The following is a 22,543-nucleotide window of genomic DNA, read 5'->3' on the forward strand; positions in this document are numbered from 1 at the left end:
CTATTAAAATGCTAATGAAGTATTATTAGTAACATACACTGTTACTATGTGTATGGTTTTCTGCTGTTTCTCTTTGCATTCCAGACCAAGGAAGTTTGCATCTACATTTGCAAGAGTAAATATAGACTTGTATATAGGAATTTACTTCCTTATCTATGCAATTTACAGGATCTATTATGCTAATATTACTCCACGCTGCAATTGGTGATTTCAGTATCATAAAGTCTGAAAATCACTGGGGGACTAATAAAACTTGGTTGACCTGGAGTAACCACTTTCCATTTCACTCAGAAAATTTTACCATATAGTGACTAAATACTGCTAGACAGGTTTATTCATCAATGTGAAGGGGCATGAGATCACTCAGCAGTTTTGGATTTAAAAGGGCCAATAAGAAAGGTTTACTTGTATTGATAGAATTAGTTCTCCATTACTTTAATTCCTTGCTTCCAAGAAAAAGATAATACATTCCTCATTAATGGAGGTATAGGTTAAATGATAAATACCCAAAACAGTACCTGAGCAAATCAGTATTTTATTTTTACATCACAGTTTACTGTTCTTCCTAACTGGTGGTCAGTGTATTGTAAATACTGTCAATCATGATATAATTCCCATCACTACATGTTTCATCTTAAGAATAAATGACATTACTCAATTACTTTCATCCAATATTAACTTTCATATTCTTTCACCAGCAAGCACCAAAATTAAAACTCAGCAATCAATGGGATAAGTATACATAACAAAGATTCTCAAATTTATTCCCAAATTAAGACATGGGAATAAGATTTTCATATTCCCAAAGGTCTGCATTTTTTTGGCATTAAACAACAGGGTATTACAATTAAACACAAAATCAGTTGATATTTAATACTGTTTAAAACTCTTTAATAATATGGATCATCTCATTTGAAACAAGCTTTGCCCTTTTGAAGGCTCATCCATTACTTTTCCTGTGATTGGTGGTGTTGGCCTCCCAATGTCAGCAGCTGAGGGAGACCCATGCCATCATTCTGCTTCCCTCTGAACTAGTAAACGCTCTGGAGGAAGAACAGATTCCAGTTTCTGCCAGCGCTCTGGAGGCCACAAGATATGTGTAGCATGGGCATGCAGAAGTCCTAGGGAAACCTGAACCCATGAGAGACACAAAGAACATGAGAAAAAAATTACTTAGATGATTAAAAATAGTAAACACTTAGATGGTACTTTTCTAGGTGTAATGTACGGAAGTATTGATAGAAAGCCTTTAATCCTCACGAATCATTTTAGGTAGGTATTACCCCCATTTTGCACATGAGAAAACAAAATTAAGGTTGGTTAAAGAGCTTACCAAAAGTGCTATAGCTACCACGGGGTGGAGGCTGGCTTCTTGGCTGAGCCATCCAACTCCAGAGTCTACATGCAACCTTAAACACACTCCTCCCTAACTACCTTGCATACACCCAGGAAACATAAATCTGGTTTGCATTCTCAGAATCTCCTATATAATTGCCACTATTTCAGAGGGACTGGACTTTGTGGAAAAGTCAGAGACATGAAAAAATGTTTTTCCCACCTACTGGCTGAGCAGCAGAAATTAGATCTTGGAAACTACAGGGAGCAAGACGGAACTAGTGCTCACAGAGGGAGGTGGAAAACCAAGGGAAAGCCAGCAATGGAGGATAGGAAGCAGGAAAAAGAATCAAGTATAAAGATCATGACAGAGGGCAAAGAACCCCCATCAGCAGAGATGTGCCAGGATTAAAGTGGAGGTAACTAGAGGGAAGTCGTCTTGGAGGACTGAAGGCTGAGCCCTTAAAGACAGCTTAGGTTTCCATAGGGACATGAGCTTCAGTGAGCAGAAGAGTGGGGCAAACCTGTCTAAAATGCAGATCCAGGTTCTATTTTCACAGATCACCCTTCAACAAAGCAGAAGCAGGGTCTAGAAATCTGTATCTTTTGTTGTGGATGCTATTTTTGTTATTAGATAATATTTAATAGCATTTAAAAGTTTACAAAATACTTACATTCAGCACATTATCTATTTAGTGCTAGCTGCAAACCAAATACTATGGGCCCACTTTTTATTTTCAAATGTTTTCCTATAAATTGAAGCTCCATAGAGATTAGCATACAAGACTGCTTTCATTGAAGTTCTATTTCCTAGCATCTGCATTCAGGAAAACATGTTGCACAGAGACTCAAAGAATTGGATGTCAAGTGAGAGATTCTAAAAAGGTAACTAGAAATACATTTTTTTTAAAAAAAAGAAGAAAAAAAAACCCTTCACAACTTGGAATACAAACAAAATAAGCCCAAAGTCTGTGAAGAAGCCCCGAGAGCCCAATAAAGGAATATTACTCTGAAAATCAAACCTGCAGAAAATTTGAAAATGTGGTAGAAAAAAAAAAATTCACCCAAATCCACCATTTACATTTTGTTGCATTTGTTCCCTTCTCTTTGTATGTGTACCTGTGTACATATTTTTTGAACCATTTGAAAGTTGCTGACATTCTGAATTTATTCCTAATTTTCCACATGTATCTCCTCAGAACTAAGACTCTTTACTACATAAACATAATACATTCTATGTAATATATAATGATACAATATTGCTTACAACAATCAAAATTTTCCAACTGTTGCAATAATGTCTTTTATAGCTATTTTTTAAGTTCTTAATCAAGGGTCCAGAATTACATCATAATTGTCATGATTTTTGTTTGGGCCTGTTGCCTTGTAAAATATCCTACATTTAGAATTGCTCGACTTTTCCCTTCCTGAATAGATTCAAGTTAAATGTTCTTGGCAAGAACACAATGTACTTGATAGTCTATTCTTTCCATTCTGTCATGTCAGAAGGCACAAAATATCTGTTTGTCCTATTGTTGTGACATGAATGAGTTGGATAATTTGATTAATGTGATATTGACCAGCTTTCTCCACTATAAACAAACTGTTTTCCTTTTGTCATGAATAACTAAGCTGTGGGATGATATTTTGAAATATTTCACTATCTTGCATCAAAATTTTATCCAATCATTTCACTGTCTCTGAAAGAAGCTGGTTTTTCAATCATCTGATAGTTTTAACATCCATGGCTGATCCTCCCTGAATCAGTTATTACATTGATGATTACACTGGTGAGTTTCCTAATTTATTATTCCTTTTACATTTAATAGCTTTCATTTTTCTCTAAATTCTTTTAATATCAAATATTTTTAATTTCAAAATATGTTATGAGATTTTGGTTTAATGCTCCAATGTCCTCAGAGCAGTGGGGAGGTTCTTGATCAATGATGGACATATCTCCATCAGTCTCTGAGCACTTCCTTTTTGGTACCACTGAATGCTGTAGGCTTACTCTTACTTGATAGTGGTTCAGCCTGATATTGGACATCTCATTAAAGAGGCTTGGTTTTACCAAGGAATACTATTTAGAAACCAAAACCTGCTACTATAGGTACTTATTGCTCTGAGGGTGTCAACATTCAAAGCCATTTCATAGGATAAACATTAAAAAAAATACAAAACCCTAGGGCTTTCCCTCAACTTTCCCCATTCTATATTTCTATCTCCTTTCTTCCAGAGTGAGCACTCAGATTTCCAACAACTACCAGTTTAGTAAAATCAAGGTTTCTTTGAAATTATTTTAATCCTTAAAATCTCATGTTAAGGGTATATTTATTGGAATTTGTCCTTTTTTTTTCCTCCACAGTGTAGATTTCCTTCTATTTGTATTCAATTTTAGTGTGCTTTTGATATCCTTTTGGACTCAGTATTTTTTTTTTTGAATATTTAAACATTTGCATGGTTCAGAAGTCAAAATTATTCTTAAAAGGTGAGGTAGGCAGAATGCCCCCCAACACACAGTTACTCTGTAAGGATTACCATATCCTAATGGACTTAAAGTTGCTGATCAGTTGACCTTAAGATAACAAGACTATTCTATAACATGATTATATTTGGGTTCATGGGATAAGAATCCTTAAATGTAGGTAAGCTAGGCAGAAGGGTCAGATTTAGACAGAGATGTTGTACTGCTTGATTTTGAAGATGGAGAAAAGGGCCATGAGCCAAGGAATGCAGGTGGCCTCTAGAAACTAGCAAGGAAACAGATTATCCCCTATAGCTGTCAGAATAAATGTAGCCATGCTGATACCTTGATTTTAGCCCAGTGAGATCCATATTGGACTCATGACCTCCAGAACTGTGAAATAAATTTGTATTTGTGGTAATCTATTATATTAGCAATGGGAAACTGATACAAAAAACAATATACACAAATTAAATTCTCATCCACCAGTGCACCTCTATAGATTAACTATTTTCATCAGTTTTTGTTGTTGTTTCTTTTTTGGAAAAAAGAAACGTTCTCTTATTTCCCCCTTTTTTTCTCATACCAAAGGTAGAACACTACACATTCCCTTTTGTAACATCCTAGAAACCATTTCCTAACATTTCATAGAAAGGGAGCATATGGTTTTTACAACCCTACCCCATCCTCTTAGTGATTCTGATTAACCTCATTGGGAACCTAGGATCTGAATTTTCCACTTAGCATCACACCCAGAAAAAGTGAACTTGACCAATTTTAAAGAATCCCTTGAATATATTCTGAAACATGCTAAGTAACCATTCCAAACATGTTAACTGCCAGGAACCTCAATCTAAATGGTCTGTCATAGTAAAGTTTTTATCTATTTTTGTTCATGTCTGGGCTCAGTGGAGCTATAGGACAGCTGGTCTCCATCCTCTGCACGATAACCCTTTTTAGATTTGATAGCTGCTACTCAGTTGTTCCTCAAACCTTTATTTGCGGTTCCAAGTTGTTTTAACTTTTTTTTTCCTATGGTTGAGTTGCCAGTCTTTTAACTTTGCAGAACCCTTGCCAATATATTTGCTTGCTTTCTTGGTGACTGGATTTTTTTAAAATCAACATTCATTTTACTAAAACCTAGAATTCTTTTATTCTAAACATTTATTAGGTATACTACTCACTTTCTGAAAAAAATTTCATCTTTAGAATTATGAATGTGAAAATTCTCATAGATGTAGAATATTAGTATGGTTTAAAAGTATTGGATGGAATGCAATATTTAAGTGTTTCTTTAAGAAAGACTAAGGTACAGAGAATGCCTATATACTCTCTTAGCAGTCTTATCACAGATCTTTATTTTTTTATTGATATGCATACAGACATGCAAAGGGTACAGTGAATGCAGGACAGAAAAAATCCAGAAATAAAGGAACTATTTAAAATTAAAAGCTATACTTGAAATAAACCAGCTTTCATTTCCATACATACCATACTAGGCAGGGTCCTCCAGAGAAACAGAACTAATAGGATGTGTGTATATAGAGAAATGTTTATTTTAAGGATTTAACTCATGTAATTGTGGAGGCTTGGTGCTTTGAAAATCTAATGTGGAAAGGCCAGAAGGCAGAAGACTCAGGAAAGAGCTGCAGTTTAAGCCCAAAGGCAGTAGTCTCTAGGCAAATCCCTTATTGCTTGGGGGTAGTCAGGCTTTTGTTCTAAGCAGGCCTTCAGCTGATTGAACAAAGCCCACCCACCTATTGGAGAACAATCAGCTTTACTCAAAGTCCTCTAATCTAAATGTAAAACTCATCCCAAAAACACTCTTACAGAAACAACTAAAGAGCTGGGCACCATGGCCCAGCTAAAGTGACACACAAAGTTAACCATCACACCTAACAAATATAATCCTCCTCCCTGTAGCTTACTCAGTGTTACCCTCAGTTCTTACTACACACAGGTCAGTGTTCTGAATGACTCAGTCATTCTGATGCATTTAATCCCACAATAACTGTGTGATGCAGGTTCCATGATGGTCTCCATAGTAGAGGAAACCTAGGTACAGCAATAGGTTCTTTTGAGCCAAGACTGAAGTACATGCCCCCTGGCTCTTGAACCTCTATATCAAGATCTATCCATGTAATTTATTTTCCAAATGAGACACTTTGACTGTCAAATTTTAAATTAAGTCAGGATAATAGTAAAATGGGGGTGTCCTGGACAAATCAAGATTGGGTCAACTTAATTATACTGCTTTTGAGTTTTGTTAAGGTCCCACATACTTTCCCAAAACACCTAGATTGATCATAATGGAAATGCTTGTCACAAACTGAATTATTTTTCTCAAAACTCATAGGTTGAAACCCTAATCCCCAGCACCTCAGAATATGAGTATTTGGTGATAGTTACCTCTTTAAAGGTTCTAAGTTAAAATGAGGCCATTAAGGCGACTCTAATCCAATTGGGCTGGAATGGTTGTTAGATGAGGACATTAAGACACACAATCAATAGGGGTGCATGTGGGGACACAGCAAAAAGTTGGCCATTTGCAAGACAATGAGAGAAGCCTCCCAACAACCAAAACTTTCTGACAGTTGCCCTTGGATTTCTTGTCTTCAGAACTGTGAGAAATTTTCTGTTGTTCAAGCCATGCAGTCTATGATATTTGATTATGGCAGCCCAACACTAATACAGACATGAATAAACAGGAATACTGTGCTCGAAGCTAGTTCCATAGCATGTGCCAATAATCACTCAAAATAGGGAATCAAACAGGTTGAAGACAAAAAAAAAAAGGTTTTTTTTTTTTCCTGTTATTAAAAAGAGAGATGCTTAAGCATGCAAACGCATACCTAGTTTTATTAAGCTTTGCAGCAACCCTGTGGTGAGTAAGTCTATCAGTGCCATTTTCCAACAGGATTTGCTCATTTGTGTCTATGTCATATTTTGATAATGCATACATTATTTCTTAATTTTTTTATATTTGTTATGGTGATCTGTGATATTTAATGTTACTACTGTAATTGCTTTGGGGCTCCACAAGTTGCGCCTTTTTAAGACAGCAAACAATTGATAAATGTGTGTTGTGACTGCTTCACTAGCTGGCTGTTCCCCCATCACTTTACCTCTCCTCAAACCTCTCTGTTCCCTGAGACACAACACTATCAAAATTAGGCCAATTAATAACCCCAAATGGCTTCTAAGTGTACAAGTAAAATGAAGAGTCACAGGTCTCTTACTTGAAATCAAAACTATAAATAATTACACTTAGGAAGCATGTCAACAGCCAAAATAGGCCAAAGCTAAGCCTCTTGTGCCAAACAGCCAAGTTGTGAATGAAAAAAGAAAGTTCTTCAAAGAAATTAAAAAGCTACTCCAGTGAACACACAAATGATAAATAAGTGGTAGCCTTACTGCTGATGTGGAGGAAGTTTTAGTGGTCTGGATAAAAGATCAAACCAGCCACAACATTCTTTTAAACAAACACCTAATCCAGACTAAGGCCCTAACTCTTCCCAATTCTATGAAGGCAGAGAGGAAAGGAAGCTGCCGAAGATATGTTTGATCTAGCAGAAATTGGTTTATGAGGTTTAAGGATAGAAGCCATGTCCATAACAAAAAACTACAAGGTAAAGCAGCAAGTTATCCAGAATATCTAAGATAACTAATGAAGGTGGCTATATTAGTGAACAGATTTTTAAAGTAGATTCAATAGCCTTTTATTGGAAGGAGATGCTAACTAGGGTTTTCATAGCTAGAGAGGAGAAGTCAATGTCTGGCCCCAAAGAACAGGCTCTCTCTCTTGTCAGGGGATAATGCAGCTAGTGACTTTAAGTTGAAGCCAATGTTCATTTACTATTCCAAAAATGCTAGAACCCTTAAAGATTATGCTAAATTTATTCTACCTGTGCTCTATAAATGGAAAAACAAAGCCAGGATGACAGTACATCTGTTTACAATGTGGTTCACTGAATATTGTAAGCCCTCTATGGAGACCTACTGCTTAAAAGAGAAAATCCTTTCAAAATATTGCTGACAATGCACCTGGTCATCAAAGAGCTCTGATGGAAATGTACAATGAGATTAATGTTTTCATGCCTGCTAACACAACATCTATTCTGCAGCCCAGGCATCAAAGACACGTTTGGACTGTCAAGGCTTATTCTTTAATAAGTCTTTTTTTTTTTTTTTTTTTTTTTTTTAATTTTTTTTTTTCAACGTTTGTTATTTATTTTTGGGACAGAGAGAGACAGAGCATGAACGGGGGAGGGGCAGAGACAGAGGGAGACACAGAATCGGAAACAGGCTCCAGGCTCCGAGCCATCAGCCCAGAGCCTGACGCGGGGCTCGAACTCACGGACTGCGAGATCGTGACCTGGCTGAAGTCGGACGCTTAACCGACTGCGCCACCCAGGCGCCCCAATAAGTCTTATTCTTTAAGACGATAGCTGCCACAAACACTGGTATCACTGATATATATGAGCAAAGTCAACTGAAAACCTTCTGGAAAGTATTCACCATCCTAGATGTCATTAAGAACACTTAGGATTCATGGAAAGGGGCCAAAATATCAATATTCACAGGAATTTGGAAGAAGTTGATTCTAACCCTCATGGATGACTTTGAAGGGCTGAAGACTTCAGTGGAGAAAGTAGCTACAGATGTAGAGGAAATAGCAAGAAAACTTGAATTTGAAGTGGAACATGAAAAAGTGACTGCATTGTTGCTATCTCATGATAAAACCTTAATGGATGAGGAGGTGCTCATCATTTTATGAATGAGAACAAAACATGGTTTCTTGAAATAGACTGCACTTCTGGTGGAGATTCTGTGAAAACTGTTGAAATGACAACAAAGGACTTAGAATATTACAGAAGCTTAGTTGATAAAGCAGCAACAGGGTTGGAGAGGATTGACTCCAGTTTTGAAAATGCATCAAATAGTATCACATGCTACAGAGAAATTGTTCATGAAAAGCAGATTTATGCAACAACTTTCACTGTTGTCTTATTTTAAGAAATTGCCACAGTCATCCCCCCCTCCAGCAACCATCAACACTGAGGCAAGACGGTCTACCCACACACACACACACACACACAAAGACTTTTTGAAAGCTCAGTGGATTAGTCTTCTTTAGAATATATTTTTTAATTAAGGCATGTAAACTTTTTAGGCAACATTATTACAAATTTAATGGACTACAGTATAGTATAAATATAACCTTTATATGCACTGAAAAACTAAAAAATTCATTTACCATGCCTTGGTGTAGTATTCACTTTATTGTAGTGATCTAGAACAGACCCTATAATACTCCAAGGTATGACTAAAATTTTTTCAATAGGTTTTGTTACTTTGACCAACCAACCTAATATTTTACTGGGACTTAACTCTACCCTATGCTGTTTTGTGTCCCATGTGTAGCTATGTCTCCTTTTCAATGGATTTACAACATTTTTAGGCATAAGAAATCCACTTTTACAGTAAATTTTTGAACACAACAGAAACTTATTAAATTATTAGAAATCCTAAGCAGATCATTGTTTTTTTACTGTCTGCTTAATGAGAAATTTGCCCATCCACATATATTAATAGGCCTCTTACAATAACTGTTGCCCATAGATTTAGAATCAATGATCTAGAATGATCTATTTTAATTGTGCATCCTACCAGTAAAAAATATTGGAGAACTGACCTCCATATTTACACATTTAAAAATTATATATAATAAAAATTATTACAATTAGTACTAACAGTCCATAAAACCAAATGTTAGTAAAGCTCAAACTCTTGTTTTTTAGTTCAGGAGTACTAATTTTTTGTTTTTGTATCCAGGGGATCATTATACACACCCCTTGTCTATTCCTGCTCCCCTCTTTAGAGATCTCTGCTCTAGGAAACACCAAAAATACTAGCTGAAAATTGATCAGCACTATCAGTCAACTAGTTTGTTTTGTCCACACAATGCCAAAGAAGCACATGGACTGAATTGCCTGCCTTTGACTGAATTGGCTCCATGGAGAAGTTATGTTGGCATGTCGTAGACAAAACCTTCATGAGCCCAGCCTTTTCTTCAGGTGCCAAAGGCACAGGTGTGCATTATTTTGGTTCTCTCCACCCCCTATTCATAGACCATCAGTCTACAGAGCACTCTTCCCATTCCTGGCTTCAGGATACCCTCTTCTCTTGAAGGAAGAGCTTGAAAGGATAAGATAAGGACAAGCAAAAGCATAAGAGTCCACAGGTAGGATAGAAAGGGAAACATAGGAGAGGAAGAAGATGATGACTGTTAATGGAAGCAAAGACTTTTTAAAAAAGCCATTCAGAACTAGAGCCAGGGTCAGAAATGGACCAGGATGAAAAATGTGATGAAGCACAAAATTTCATTTGATTAAAATATTTTCTTAAGAAAAAACCCACATTTTATATAATCACTACTAGCAAATAAAGTCAGTCTTTGATGAATTTACTTAGCAGTATAAGAGAGAAAAATCTCCACATAAACAAGGCAGCAGTCACATGATATTCATTCTGAATTATTAAATTACCTACAATTCTGAAGGTCAAATCAAACTGAAACAACACTGGAACTTGGAAGAACACTGTTTAAATGAATTGTCGATTTCCCAGAGCTTAAAGAAGTCAGCTTTCCACTCTGTCGTCCAAAATCCTTTATACCCACATCTTTCCAAACTTACCTACATGATTTCTCAGTATGCAAGTTCTACTCTGAGGGCCTCCATGGTATACCCAACTCCACATATCATGCCCACCTTCCTGCTTCTGATGGCTTCTGTACTCAGTTTGTAATCCTCTTCCTCATATCCCTGGGACCTTCCTATAAAACCCAGTGTAGCCTAACTTTTCCATGGAGCCCTTCCAGCCACCGCAATTCTCAACCATTTGTTCCTTTTTAAGGAACTGAGGCCTGGTAATGGTCTACCCAATATCAGGTTCTTAAAAAAGAAAAGAAACGGACTTTGGGGGGAAATGGCAGAGTAGAAGGAGCCTAAGATCACCTCCTCCTACGGATGCAACTAGATAACACCCGTATCAGTGTAAATTACCCAGGAAAAGACCTGAGGCTGGCAGAAAAGACTCTCCACAGCGAAATGTGGAGAAGAGGCCATATCAAAGAGGGTAGGAAGAGCAGGGATATGGTTGGGATATAAATGGACTTGCAGGGACTGTCACCACAGGAGGGAGGGACACCTCAGGCATGGAGGGAGGAAAGAAAGAGACCCTCACAACAGGCATGGGGAAACCTCACCCAGAAGATGAATTCCCGTAACATTTGGCTTTGAAAACCAGAGGGGTCAAATTTCATGTGTTCCTACAGTAAGTGAGGCTTAACACCCGGAACTTTCAAACTCAGCAGGCTCTGCTCTGGGAGAGCAGGGAAGGCAAGAGGAAACTGAGTCCATGCCTTTAAAGAGCACAACAAAGTGCTCTGAAGAGATACAGCATAGAAAGAGCAGTTTGAAAAATGGCTGGGGTATAAAAGAGGGAAATTTGTTTACTTATCTTAGGGCATGTGCTGGAAGGGGAGGGATCCTTGGGAGATTTCTCAGGAAAGAAAAGTGCTGGCAGAAGCCATTTCATTCCCCCACCCCCAGCTTAGACATGCAGCCTATAGAAACCAGGGCCAACACTTACTACCTAGCTTGCTAACAGTGTACCCACACACCTCCATCCTCATGCTTCGACTACTCCACCCCCTCCAGCCCTTCCTGCCTTGGTTTGGGGCAGCTGTAGGTTCCCTCTTTCAGAATGCAAACTGTAAGAGAAGAGAGCAAGAGAAGAAAGGAACAGAGAACTACCGCAACAACCGTAAACCAAGTAACAAAATGGGAGTAAGTACATACCTGTCAATAATTAGTTTGAATGTAAGTGGACTAAACACTCAATTCAAAAGACACAGGTTGATGGAATAGAAAAACAAAACAAAAAACAAGATCTATCTATACACTGCCTACAGGAAACTCATTTCAGACCTGAAGAAGCATGCAAATTCAGGGGCACCTATGCGGCTCAGTCAGTTGAGCAGCCAACTTTGGCTCAAGTCATGATCTCACACTTCAACAGTTCATGAGTTGAAGCCCTGGCATCGGGCTCTCTGCTGGCACCACAAGCCCGCTTCAGATCCTCTCTCTGCCTCTCCCCATTTGTGCGCATGCTCTGTCTCAAAAATAAACATTTAAAACAAAAAAGAAACACACAAATTCAAAGTGAAGGAATGGAAAAGCATTTATCATGCAAATGGAAGTGAAATAAAATGGGAGTAGCAATACTTACATCATACAAAATAGACTTTAAAACAGACTGTAATGAGACAAAGTACACTATATAATCATAAAAGGAGCAATCCAGTAAGAAGTTATAACAATTGTAAATATTTATGCACCCAACATGAAAGAAACAAAATATATAAAGTAGCTAACAACAAACATAAAGCACCTAATCATAGTAATACAATAATAGGGGACTGTAACACCCCACTTACATCAATGGATAGATCATCCAAAAGGAAAACTAACAAGGGAACAGTGGCTTTGAATGACATACTCAACCAGATGGATCTAACAGATATATTCAGAATATTCCATCCTGAAAGAGCAGAATAAACATTTTTTTTTCTGGAGACCGTTCCCTGTGCACTTGAATAGATCACATATTAGGCCACAAAACAAGTCTCAACAAATTTAAAAAGATTAACGTCATATCATGAGTCTTTTCTGACCAAAATGCTATTTAATTAGACATCAAACAAAAGAAAAAATCTATTTAGACTATAGATACAAGAAGGTTAAATAATATGCTACTAAACAATGAATAGATCAACCAAGAAATCAAAGAGGAAATAAAAAAGTACATGGAGATAGGTGAAAATGAAAACAAGATTCTAAAATCTTTGGATTGCAGCAAAAGCTGTTCTCACAGGGAAGTTTATACCAATTCAGACCTACCTCAAGAAGTAAGAAAAATCTCAGAAAACAACCTTACACCTGAAGGAGCTAGAAAAGAAAAAACTAATCCCAAACCAGCAGAAGTAAGAAAATAATAAATATGAGAGCATATATTAAAAGAAAATAGAGAAAGGACTCAAACAAAATCACAAATTAAAGAGGAGAAATAACAACCAAAATATGAAAGATTATAAAAGATTATTAAAAATTATATGCCAACAAATTGGACAATCTAAAAGAAATGGATATATTCTTTAAAACATAAACTCCAAAAACTGGAGCAGGAAGAAATAAAGAATTTGAACAGACTGATTACCAGTAATGAAATTAAATCAGTAATCAAAAAACTCCCAGGAAACAAATCCAGGACAAGAGAGCTTCACAGGTGAATTCTACCAAACATTTAAAGAAGAGTTAATACCTATTCTTCTTAAACTATTCCAAATAATAGAAGAGAAAGGAAACCTTCCACATTCATTCTAGGAGGCCAGCTTTCTCCCTGATACCAAAACTAGATAATGATACTACAAGAAAGGACAACTATAGGCCATTATCTATGATGAACATAGATGCAAAAATCCTCAACAAAATACTGACAAACTGAATCCAACATACATTTCAAAAGTCATTCACCACAATCAACTGGGATTTATATCTGGGATACAAGGGTGGTTCAGTATTTGCAAATCAGTCAACATGATACATGTGTCAACAAGAGAAAGGATAAAAAAATATGATTGTTTTCATAGGTAGAGAAAAGAATTTGACAAAGTACATTGATTCATGACTAAAACCCTCAACAAAGTAGGTATACAGGGAATATATCTCAATATAATAAGGGACATATATGAAAAACCCACAGTGAACACCATACTCAGTGGTAAAAGACTCAGAACTTTTCCCCTAATATCAGGAATAAGACAAGGTCAACTCCCACCATTTTTATTTATTTAATACAACACTAGAAGTAGTAGCCACAACAATCAGACAAGAAAAAGAAATAGAAGGCATCCAAATGGCCAAAAAAGAAATAAAACTGTCACTGTTTGCAGATGATATGAAACTAGATACAGGAAACCCAAAAGACTCCACCCAAAAACTACTAGAACTGATAAATGAATTCAGTAAAGAATTCAAGATCAATATACAGAAGTCAGTTACATTCCTTCCTACACACTAATAATGAAGCAGCAGAAAGATAAAACAATCTCCTCTACAATTGCACCAAAAATAATAAAATACCTAGGAATAAGCATAACCAAGGAGATGAAAGACCTGTACTCTGAAAACTATAAAACACAGAGGAAAGAAATTGAAAACAAAACAAAAAAATGGAAAGATATTCCATGCTCATGGAATGAAAGAATAAATACTGTTAAAATGTCCATAATACCCAAAACAATCTACAGATTTAATACAATTCCTATCAAAATACCAAAATAATTTTTTCAGAACTAGAACTAAAGACCTTGAATAGCCAAAGCAATCTTTAAAGACACAACCAAAACTGGAGGTATTACAATCCCAGATTTCAAGATACACTACAAGGGTCTAATAAGCAAAACCGTATGATACTGGCACAAAAATAGACACACAGATCAACAGAAGAGAATAGAGAGCCTAGAAATGAACCCATGATTATATGGTCAATTAATCTTTGACAAAGGAGGCAAGAACATGCAATAGGAAAAAGTCCCTTCAAAAAATGGTGCTGGGAAAAGTGGACAGCTAAATGCAAATGATTGAAACTTGATCACTTTCTTACACCATAGACAAAAACAGAATCAAAATGGATTAAGGACCTGAATGTGAGACCTGAGACCATAAAAATCCTGAAGAGAGCACAGGCTCTAATTTCTTTGGCATTGGCTGTAGTAACATTTTTCTAGATATATCTTCTGAGTCAAGGGAAACAAAAAACAAACTATTGGGGTTACATTAAAATTAAAAGCTTTTGGGGCACCTAGGTGGCTCAGTCAGTTGAGTATCTGACTTCAGCTCAGGTTATGATCTCACGGTTTGTGGGTTCAAGCCCCACTTGGGCTCTGTGCCGACAGCTCAGAGCCTGGAGCCTACTTTGGATTCTGTGTCTCCTTCTGTCTGCCCTTTCCCCACTTGTGCTCTCTCAAAAACAAACATTTAAATTTTTTTTTAAATAAAAGCTTCTGCACAGCAAAGAAAACAATCAACAAAACCAAGACAATCTACTGAATGGGAGAAGATATTTACTAATGGCATAGACCATAAAGGGTTAGTATCCAGAGTACATAAAAAACTTATACAAGTCAACACCCCCAAAACAAATAGTCCAATTGAAAAATGGGCAGAAGAAATATCCATTTGTCCAGAGAACATAACAGATTGCTAACAGACACATAAACATCACTAATCATCAGGTACATGCAAATTAAAACCACAGTGAGCTATCACCTCACACCTGTCAGAATCAAATCAAAACCACCAGAAACAAGTGTTGGTGAGGATGTGAAGAAAAAATGAATTCTTGTGCATTGTCCATTGAAATGAAAACTAGTGCAGCCACTGTGGAAAACAGCATGGATATTTCTTAAAAGATCAAAAGTAGATCTACCCTATGATCCATGAATTTCATTACTGGGTATTACCCAAAGAGTATAAAAACCCTATTTCAAAAAGATATATGCACCCCTATGTTTATTGCAGCATTATTTACAATAGCCAAATTATGGAGGCCGCCCAAGTGTCCACTGATAGATGAATTGATAAAGAAGACACTTACATATATATGGAATATTACTCAGCCATAAAAAAGAATGATATCTTGCCATTTGCAACCACATGGATGAATCTGGAAAGTATAATGCTAAGTGAAATAAGTCAGAGAAAGACAAATATCTCATTTCACTCATATATGGAATTTAAGAAACAAAACAAAAAAAGAGGGAAACAAAAAAACCACTCAACTTGAGAATAAACTGATGGTTAACAGAGGGGGGGTTGGGGGGATGGGTGAAATATGTGAAAGGGATTAAGAGTACACTTACAGTGATGAACACTGAGTAATGTATACAACTGTTGAATCACTAGATTGTACACCTGAAACTAATGTAATGCTGTCAAGTATATTTGAATTGAAATTCTAAAAAATCTCTAGGCATAGTGTTGACCATGTAATATATTATACGACTTGGGAAACTTTAGAGTGAAGAAGGCTATTAATAATTATGCTGGGTCAACAGGCATACATATGTCTCCAGGACACATGGTCATCCCCTTCTTTTGAGACAGGGAACACTTAATGACTGTAGTTATATCCACAATGTTTCAGATAGACATTCTCTTATTCCTTATATTAAACTTGTGGAATAGGCATTATTTTCATTTGCAGAAAAGAATACTTGGGCTTAGAAATAGTAAGCCTTATGCTGAAAGTTATGAGTCTAGTATATGATAGAACCAGGATTTGAAAAAGGTGTGGTTAAAAATTCATGCTGCTCCTCCCTGTAATGTCCTGCTTCTCTTATGATATTATTTAATAATTATGTTTCCATGTCTATAGCAATAGTTGGCCAACTTTTTCTATAATAGCCAGAGGTAACTTGTTTAGGCTTACAGACTATACAGTCTTTGTTCCAAGTATTCAACTGTCATTGGTTTGTAGCACAGAGCAGCTACAGGCAGTATAGAAGTGACTCCAAGATTTGTTATAACAAAATTTTATTTACAAAAGTAAAAAACAAAAAAGCACCAAGCTGAATTTCATCCAAAGGCCATAGTTTGCCAGTTCCTGGTCTATAATCTAGATTCTATAATATTTCTGACAGCAGAGCCTATATCTTACCTTTTCTATATTAGAAATTAGCATAATATCTTGGACAAGATCATGAAATACTTGTCAGCAGTAAATATCTGTTGAATGAGTGAATGTTGAGTAAAGAAAGCTTAAATCTGGAAATGCTATATTTTATTATCTGGACATCAAGGAAACTCCCTAACCTACCTAAAGAGAGACATCCAAAGTTTTTCAGAAAACAGTAGGAAGTGACAGGAGAGCTTCATAGATGATGTGCCACAACAGACTGACCATAAACTAGTGCTACCAAAAAACTGGGGTATGGTTCTTTCAGTCTCAAAAAATTATTTTCAAGATACAGTATGTAATTTAAAACACATACACGTAATGCCTAGACTTAAATTTTACAACCTATTTACTGCATTGTATGAATTTTTTGAATATATTATACAGGCAAAGAAAATTGGTTTGGATTGCATCTGGTGACCACCATTTACTTCCAAACCAAGTTAATGATATTAGGGAGGAGAGAAACTTATAAATGATTCCCAAACCCCTGGGATGAGTCCCACTGGTTATTTGGGTAATAGACCACCATTCTTGCTATTTGTCCTCCTCCACACATAAAAATTTACTTCCAAACCAAGTTAATGATATTAGGGAGGAGAGAAACTTATAAATGATTCCCATACCCCTGGGATGAGTCCCACTGGTTATTTGGGTAATAGACCACCATTCTTGCTATTTGTCCTCCTCCACACATAAAAATTTTCTTGAATACAACACCACCATCAATCTTCTCACGGTGGTATCCAGGTGACACTTCTCCGTGCTGCACTGACAGAGTTTGTCAACTCTTTCTGGATTTGGGTAACACAAAGAAAGATGTTGTCTTAACTGCTATGGAGACCAGGGATGTGAGTGGCACATAAAGAGCAGGTGACTGCAGAGAAACACGGGACTTCACTCACAGCCTCTGCTTTGGTACTGTGCATTCAACACGATGCTGCAAATGGAGAGTGTAGACCAGAGTACCATGCCCTGGTTATCAATCCCAAAGGAATAGGGCACCATGAACCAGTTAATTAATCCCATGGAGGGACTCCAATTGCATGATAGCTTAAATTATCACAATACTAATCACTAGGAGTAGAAGTCCATCACTTCACCGACTGTTTCTTGGTATCAGAGTCACCAAAGAATACTCAATGCAGTCAGGTACTGGATGTAACAACCCTTTACTCAGAGAAGAAACAGAGTGAGATCAATAGTGGGTGTCCATAGTACTCTGCTCCACAGAAAGGGATGTCCTGACATTGCAGAGATTTGCCTTTTTGACCCCACTCTCTGTAGTCACCATTTTTGTGAATGTCAACACTGGACATCAACAGCAACATTACTAAAGGCATGTCTTTGAAACAACCTAAAAGACAAAGGTGGGGGTGGAGAAGGGCATGGTGTGAAAAGAGCAGAATATAATTCCTTTACCAGATAGCATAGAAGTGACCTTTCTTGTAAATACACACAAAAGTAAGTATCATATTCAAAGATAAGCCATTGCAGTTTAAAAAAATGTTATGAAATGGCTATTTTTAAAGACTGAAAGATAGAAATGACACTACCTACTTTATTTTTAAACACATTATTAACAAATACGGGTTTGTCAAGGGTCATAAAGAGAATAGTACTGGCCTGTCATCCACATACATTTCTAAGATTCTTATCCGTGCCATATTGAATAGGTAAACATAAGCCCTCTAAACAAAACATGTGTATAGACTGCTCCCTTTCTAAAGTAATCACTGACTTGGATCTACTCAAAGACAAATAACAGCAAAGCTTTGGTTGTTTAAGTGAATAAAGAACATGGGGGTCTGCCAAAGAATTGTGCAGAACACAAAAGGAGGCTCTAGAAAAGAGAAGAAATAGGTTAAAGCTGAGGAGAAACAGCAAAGGCACAGAGGCAGTGGTGGCACACTTCCTTCACCCCTTCTTGTAGGGACTCTGGTAGCAATGCCGGTTATGAGAACATGTAACCATCCAGAAAAACCCAGCACTATTCTCTCCCTCCTCCATGAACTGACAAGAGTAAGGGTTCTTGTACCCAGGAATACTTCCCTGAGATGAGAAGGCCTTCCTTCCTGAAGATGTAACACTGGACCACAATATCTTATTGCAATTCCAAAAGTCAAAGAGCTCCCCCTAAAATCATGTTTTATTTATTTATTTTTTTTTTTGTAACTCTCTGGTAGCAAAACCTGACCTGACCTAAACAGTTATAAAATTCTAGTCTTTATTTATTTCATGCTGTGTGCCTATTCATAATTTTTAAGTGGCCATTTTAATTGAAAAAAAAAATGTTTGAATATAGTTAACACACAGCGTTACACTAGTTTCAGGTATACAACACAGTGATTCAAGTTCTCTCTATATTATGCTATGCTCACAAGTGTAGCTACCATCTGTTACCATACAATGCTACTGCAGTATCATTGACTATATTCCCTATGCTGTACCTGTTATTCCCATGACTTATTCATTCCATAACTGGAAACTTGTATCTCCCACTCCCTTTCACCCATTTTGCCTACCCCCCACTTGCCTCCCCTCTGGCAACCATCAGTTTGTTCTCTGTCTTTATAGGGATGCTTCTGTTATTTGTTTGCATTCATTTATTTTGTTTTATAGAGTCCACATATGAGTGAATTCCTATGCTATTTGTCTTTCTCAGCGTGACATATTTCACTTAGCATAATACCCTATAGGTCCATCCAGTTTTTACAAATGTCAAGATCTCACTCATCCTTTTTATGGCTGCATAAACTTCTACTGTATGTACACACACACACACACACACACACACACACACTACATCCTCTTTACCAATGGACACTTGGGTTGCTTCCTTGTTTTGGCTATTTTAAATAATTCTGCAGTCCAGAAATAAACCCACACTCATATCATCAATTAATCTATGATAAAGAAGTAAAGAATATACAATGGGGATAAAACAAGTCTCTTCAACAAATGATGGGAAAATGGTACAGTTACATGCAAAAGAGTAAAACTGGACCACTTTCTAGCACCATACACAAAAATAAAGTCAAAAAGGATTAAAGACGTAAATGTGAGACCTGAAACCATAAAAATGCTAGAAGAGAACACAGTAGTAATTTTTTTTTGTTCATGGCCTGTAGCAACATTTTTCTAGGTATGTCTCCTAAGGCAAGGGAAAACAAGCAAAAATAAACTGTTGGGACTACATCAAAATAAAAGGCTTTTGTACAGTGAAGGAAACCATCAACAAAACTAAAAAACAACCTATTGATTGGGAGTTGATATTTACACAGGATATATCTGATAAGGGCTTAATATCCAAAATATATAAAGAACTTGTACAACTCAACACACACACAAACAATTTGATTTAAAAATGGGCAGACGACCTGAATAGATATTTTTCCAAAAAGACATACAGACAGCAAACAGACCCATGAAAAGATGTTCAACATCACGCATCATCAGGGAAAGGCAAATCAAAACCACAATGAGATATTGCCTTATACCTATCAGAATGACTAAAATCAAAAAGAGAAGAAACAAATGTTGGTGAGAATGTGAAGAAAAAGGAACTCTCATACACTGTTGGTGGCAATGTAAATTGGTATAGTCACTGTGGAAAACAGTATGGAGGTGCCTTAAAAAATTCAAAATAGAGGGGCGCCTGGGTGGCTCAGTCGGTTAAGCGTCCGACTTTGGCTCAGGTCATGATCTCACGGTCTGTGAGTTCGAGCCGCGCGTCGGGCTCTGGGCTGACAGCTCAGAGCCTGGAGCCTGCTTCAGATTCTGTGTCTCCCTCTCTCTCTGACCCTCCCCATTCATGCTCTGTCTCTCTCTGTCTCAAAAATAAATAAACATTAAAAAAATTTTAAAAAATTAAAAATAGAAACACTGTATGATCCCACAATTCCACTCTTGGTATGTACCCAAAGAAAATTAAAACACGAATTCAGAAAGATATATGCACCCCTATGCCTATTACAACTTTACAATAGCCTCTTCATTTTTGCTGCACAATTAATGTGTTTGATTATAGAAACTTCCCAGACTATGCTGCAAGTATTGTTACATATGGCATAGACATTGTTTATAGACACTGTTTATAGACACTGATACCACCTTTCCAACATCTGAAAAGTCTGAATTCTGAAATACATCTGCCTTTCAAGATTTGAGATACAATACTAATATCTTTAAATATCTCCAAAGGTGAATATTTGAAAAGGAGAATAAAGGTAATCAGAGTTATGGGCTTAGTTCTGAGCAGGACAGGCACCCTGATAGATGCTGGAAATACACACAATAAAGATGATTTCTGTCCCCTAGGATCTCATGATCTGGTGGGAAGGATGGATGTTTCAATAAACCATACCTGACATGGTAGACATACAAAGGAGCCAAGTACCCCAAGCAGAGTACTCTGGCCAACACTTAGGAAAGCTCCACTGAGTGGGTGCATTTGGACTGATTCTAAAAGATACTAAATTTCCCTCTCCTGAGGGAAGATTTTCACTTAATACAGTCCTTTGTCATATTTTTATCTAGAACATTCTCCAAGTCCTCCTTGCCCTCCACTGAATTTCAAATTGAGACAACCCAATATTTTTCAATGAAAAAGTAAAAGCCATATGCCTTACAAAAGATTCAAAACGAGATTCTCTCATTTAAACTCCTCATTCTAGACTGTTAAAAACTGAGAACAAACTGAGGGTTGATGGGGGGTGGGAGGGAGGGTAGGGTGGGAGGGAGGACAGGGTGGGTGATGGGTATTGAGGAGGGCACCTTTTGGGATGAGCACTGGGTGTTGTATGGAAACCAATTTGACAGTAAATTTCATATATTAAAAAAAAAAAAAAAAAAAAAAAAACTCCTCATTCTAGGACAAGTGTTTTCCCTCATTACCAACAATTTTAACTTTAATCATTTCAAAGCAATTTTCCTGTTCAAGCCTTAGCTTTAATCAGAATGCATTTTCAGGTCACTTCATGGCCTCTTCATGATTCTCTCTAGATAACTACAGAATCATGCATAATCATTCTAGTTCCCCCAAGACCCCTTCAGTAAGTAGTTAGTTCAACATTTTATGCAAAAATAGATACAAAACAGGCCTCTAGGGATATGTTCAGCTAATTTTCATGAATTAATTTCCCAAGATTAATGTTTATGCACTACTCTCTTTACCACATAATCAAATCACTGGAGTTGAAGTGGTCTAACTCCTTATTTTGCAGCTTGATTAAGCAGGTGATGAAATACTTGAATATCATTTGGATAGTTAGCAACTCATAGTATCCACAATAATCCACAGGAGATGGATGGCATTACTGACATTTCATTGTTTACTTGTGCACTCTCTAGTAGCTGATGTTCCACCCACATGCTAGTTTTATGTAGGAGATAAAACAGTTCATATAAATACATGAGGGAAGAGGTGTGGAAGTCTTTATTGTTGTTGACATTGTCTTAAACCATATTTGTATCAAGTGGGAAGGCAGCCAAAGGGATAGACTAGTTTGCCATGGGTAAGAGGATTTGGAACAACAAGGTAAACAGATACCCATTCCCAGGCCTGCTCCTATGGTGGATGCAGCCACCCATAGCCAATGGGTATGGTGGAATGCATACCCATTCCCAGGCCTGCTCCATGGTGGATACCACCATGGTTCTGTTCACTGGGTGGCTAGTATCCATCTCTCCCCATTTCCTACCTCTTTTTTATTCTCTCTTTCAAAGAGAATGTGAGGAGCTTTACAAAATAAACAACCAGGAACAAAAGAAGATAAATAAGTGACTGCTATTAGGGGGAAGGCAGTTGCTGTGGAAAGCCCCACACTTGGTTCTTGGCTATCTGAGAGTCAATGTGAAGAGGAGAACAAGCTAACTCACACAGCTCTTATAGGACAAGAGGAAAGTTTTTCCCTGATTAAATTTCTGCAAACTTTACTC

General features: G+C 37.0%; 1 protein-coding gene across 1 annotated transcript in view; it reads right to left on the minus strand.

The window, feature by feature from the left end:
• Window positions 1-874: 874 nt before the first annotated feature.
• IMMP2L (inner mitochondrial membrane peptidase subunit 2) overlaps window positions 875-22,543 on the minus strand; it is an 890,955-nt gene continuing 869,286 nt past the window's right edge. Inside the window, exon 11 of the mRNA XM_042922358.1 lies at window positions 875-1,131. Coding sequence (XP_042778292.1) covers window positions 1,012-1,131 — 120 coding nt within the window. The 3' untranslated portion in view covers window positions 875-1,011. The remainder of the gene's footprint in view (window positions 1,132-22,543) is intronic.

Source organism: Panthera leo, chromosome A2 (assembly GCF_018350215.1).
Source record: "Panthera leo isolate Ple1 chromosome A2, P.leo_Ple1_pat1.1, whole genome shotgun sequence".
NCBI classification, from domain to species: domain Eukaryota; kingdom Metazoa; phylum Chordata; class Mammalia; order Carnivora; family Felidae; genus Panthera; species Panthera leo.